The sequence below is a fragment of the Nannochloropsis gaditana genome (genome assembly GCF_000240725.1).
Source record: "Nannochloropsis gaditana CCMP526 unplaced genomic scaffold scaffold855, whole genome shotgun sequence".
Lineage (NCBI taxonomy): Eukaryota > Eustigmatophyceae > Eustigmatales > Monodopsidaceae > Microchloropsis > Microchloropsis gaditana.
The window spans coordinates 1-3,682 of record NW_005803098.1 but is presented as its reverse complement, the minus strand read 5'-3'; the positions used below and the strand labels follow the sequence as shown (position 1 = coordinate 3,682).

At 57.3% G+C, this 3,682-nt stretch overlaps 1 protein-coding gene across 1 annotated transcript; it reads right to left on the bottom strand.

The window, feature by feature from the left end:
* Window positions 1-1,460: 1,460 nt before the first annotated feature.
* NGA_0598820 (uncharacterized protein) lies at window positions 1,461-3,682 on the bottom strand (the record flags this gene model as incomplete). The annotated part of the gene is made up of 3 exons (XM_005853514.1): window positions 1,461-2,297; window positions 2,427-3,051; window positions 3,208-3,682. Coding segments are annotated over 3 exons (1,527 nt in total), but the record flags the coding sequence as incomplete, so codon positions are not given.

The following is a 3,682-nucleotide window of genomic DNA, read 5'->3' as shown; positions in this document are numbered from 1 at the left end:
CATTAGATGCCATGAGCGCGGCTGGTGTCGCACGACTTGCATTTCCCCCCGGAGCAAGGGCGGGCGTCGGCTCACCGACGCCCTTTCGATGGGGACGAGAATGATCGCGAGACAAGTGGAGGGGCCGAAGAGGAGGATTACCTTTCGGATAGTGGAGCCACGGGCTTCATGACTGCGGTGTCTGATCTAAGCAAAAGTGGAGGAGGCTGGCCTTTCTCTCAACGGAAAGGACACGGTGATTCTCACGCGAAAAACGCCGACGGATCTCGGGCTTGGCCGCGACATGTCACGACTGCCTTCATCCACACGCCCACACCCTTTTTTCTTTCCTCCTTTTCTTCCTCCTCCCCAAGCACCTTTCCAACCACCGGCATCAATGCGTCAGATAGAGCGCTCTCCTCGCCCCCCTCATCCTTTCCCGCGCTAGCTGCAGATTCCTCCATGCCCTCTCGGTCTTTTGCACATGATTTGCAAGGCCATGGCAATGCGCGCCAGACAAAAGACGCCACAGCCATTACGACGCCCGGGCCCCTCGCACATTCGCTTGCGTCCTCCAAATATTTTCCATCGGAAGACGCAGATCCTCCTTCTCTTCCTCCTTCAACGTCTACGGCTCCTGCCACTATTTCCGCGCAACACCCGGCATTGAGTTTTCCTCGTCCTCCTTCTCGGCTTCTGTCCCCGCCGATGCCGTCTTCCGATGGAAATCCGCCGGATGATTCCGAAGAACAAAGTCCAAAGAGCAGCCTGTCGATGGCTTGTCAATTAAATCCTGATGGCGGCACCAGCCATCATGTTACCGACGTCCAAAGGGATATACCGAGCGTGGAGTGGCATCGTAGCCGCATTCCCAGTCGCCAAGTCCGAAAGCCTGAGGTGATCAAACCAAGCATGACCTTAAAGCCTGTACGAGGCGTGAGTGGTGTAGGGAAAGGACGAGGGAAAGCAGTTCGCATCCCTCGATTGGCACCGCCGCACCGGGTTGGGAAAAGAAGGACGGCTGTCGCTGGGAACGGTGTCCAGGCTGGCGACGAAGAAGACGACAGCGGAGAAGGCGTAAAAGAGGGGAGGCTGAAAGGAGGAAGAGAAACAGGTAATGGAGCCCGTGCAGCGTGGAGGGAAAGGAAGCGTGGTGACGCTCGTTCCCATGCACGACATATCGACCGTGCGGGTTTTAAAGCTTTTCCTACGGCGTCGACCAGGCCGCAAGAAAATCCTTCAAAGGAAGCGATCAGGGCGCGGGAAGAGCTTCGGGAGCATGACCTGTCCGTGCACGTGCCAGCACGAGAGAAAGTCAAAAGCAGAACGGCGCGGTGGCGGTAAAAGTAACGAAGGCGGCAGTCGAGAGGCGCAATAGACTATGAAACTGGAACCGAGAAAAATAAATTGTCTGATAAATCGCGACGCTGACGCACAGGAGAAGAGACAGGAACCGTGAAATCGATGAAATTTTACCCCAAATCGCAGATTGCATTTAAAGTTGTTTTTCTTATGGTAGGGCCGCGCATAGAAGGATGTTATATACCTACGAAGCTTCGCCGCGAGCACTTAGCCGGCTAGTCTAAGGCGGCTGCTTGCCTGCAAGTGGCCAACGGAATGTCACAGCTTTATTGAGATGCCTGCATAATCGACGTAAATCTCTTGAGCACCGCGTAATCATGGACCAAATTTTCACAGCCGCCATAATCCTTGTCCTCCCTCCCCCCGGCTCCCGCAGGACCTTTCCGACCCCCCTGCTTCTCCATGGTCTCATTCTATATATCTCGGACATGCACATTCCTTCTTTTGTACCCTGTATGACCTCGTTTACTGCCTGCGCAAGCAATCTTCGGCCCCCCATCCCTTCCAAGTCGCGCCGTCGTTGATCGCTTTAAACTCTGGTGACACTCCGGCGAGCCGGGTCATACCCAATTTTGGCCCAGGCCTGCGCCAATTCCTCATACAAGGCTGGGTGGGATTGCGCGAAAGCCTGAGGGTCTTCCGCAAAGACCACAAAGACAGTGGCCACGCCCGCGTCCAGGACACTCATGACGATCAAACTGACAAAGAATCCCGCGAAAAAACCCACCACCGCTAAGATGACTGGCCAATTTCCCCCCAACCCAAACATGGTTCCGTACACAAAGCCGACCACGGCCGTGAGCAAGGCAATAATCAGGGCGACCAGATTGAGGGCAGTTTCGGCAAGATCGTCGTTGATGATCGCCGTCAGACCCGCGCGTTTGAAGAGCTCGAAGGTCTTGGTCCCGGACTCCCGGAAGCCTGTTCCGTAGGTGGCACAGTAGACCATGGCGTACCTGGGGAATGGAACATAGAAAACTCAAAATTGTTAAGAATTATTTATAGCCATGTAGCTAACTATGCCGTCCGACCCGACGTTATTCCTCCGGACCCCATCTCTCTGTTCTCCATCTCGCCCAGCCTACCGGTTGAATATCTGCATCAGGCGTTCGATGATGGCCATCAGACAGTTCACCACGCAGGTCAAGGCGTTCTCCCGTTGCCCCTGTCTCCGGCCAGCGTGCAGCATCTGCCGCAAGGCCCGCAGCACGGCAAGGATCAGGGAACCGAAACAGATGGAGCCGAAGGAGGTGCTAGAGGCCCGGAAGAAGGACTTGGAGACGACACCCTTGTTCTGTCCGCTGTACCACCAGTCGGCCACCATGCCCGCCGCCGAGCAGAACAGGACGTTCTTTACTACCAAGCTGCCCCAAAACAAGGAGATGAAAAGGAGGAACATGATAAGCGGCGACACGTTCGCGGAAAATTCGCTCAAGTCCTTGCAGACGCCGGCCTCGGAGAGGGCCACCACACCCTCTGCCGTCTCCCGGGAGCAGGCACAGGCGCCGGCAGTGTCCGTGCACTGAGAAAGCAGAAAGCTCGTCCCTTCGATGACAACGATCTCGGCCCCCTTGGTGACGGCGACGCCGTACGCGGCCAACTGCCATAGGAGTGCCCACCCCATCTGGACGACCGTCATCACAGCCGCCAGGAAGAGGATGGAAGGGTATTGAAGGGTGGCGGTCGCGGAGCACTTCAGATTCATGGAGGCTGCGAGTGAAAAGGGAGAGGGTGGGAGGGGAGCAATGCGTCAGCGCTTGTGTACCTGTCAAGACGAACTAGGCCCCCGCGAGGATACCGCCTATGCCCGCGGGGACAAGTAACCTCATCTTTCCCTGCCTCCTGTGTCCATCCCGCAAGCCTTACCGAAGGGAATTCGGTCCCTCACGCAGTAATACCACATGACTTGGATCGCGCCCATGAGCCCCGCCATAATGGCCATCACGAAGTTCCCGTACACGAGGGCCAGAATGACGCCCACGCCCGAACTGATAATGCTCCCAATCAACGCGGCCGTGATGATGTGAGCCGCGTTCCGGAGTAAGATGCCCGTCCAGAGTGCCGACCAGGCGGCGGCCGCCCCCAAGACGACGGCTAAACCAATGTACACGGAGGTGAGGCCGCTCTCTGCGATGCGATAGTGCTCGCCCGTGGGGTCTTCGGTCGTGGGGGTGTCTGTCGTCAGGTCTTGGTCCCTCAACGCCTTCAGTCCACGTGCAAAAGCCAGGTAAGCGATGAAGCCCAAGTGGGCGAGGAAGAGGACTGCCGCCCATGCGTCCTGGCATTTGGCCGCGTCTCTGTCTCCCCCCCCACTCGCAGCACCGGACGCCGTGTCGCCCCC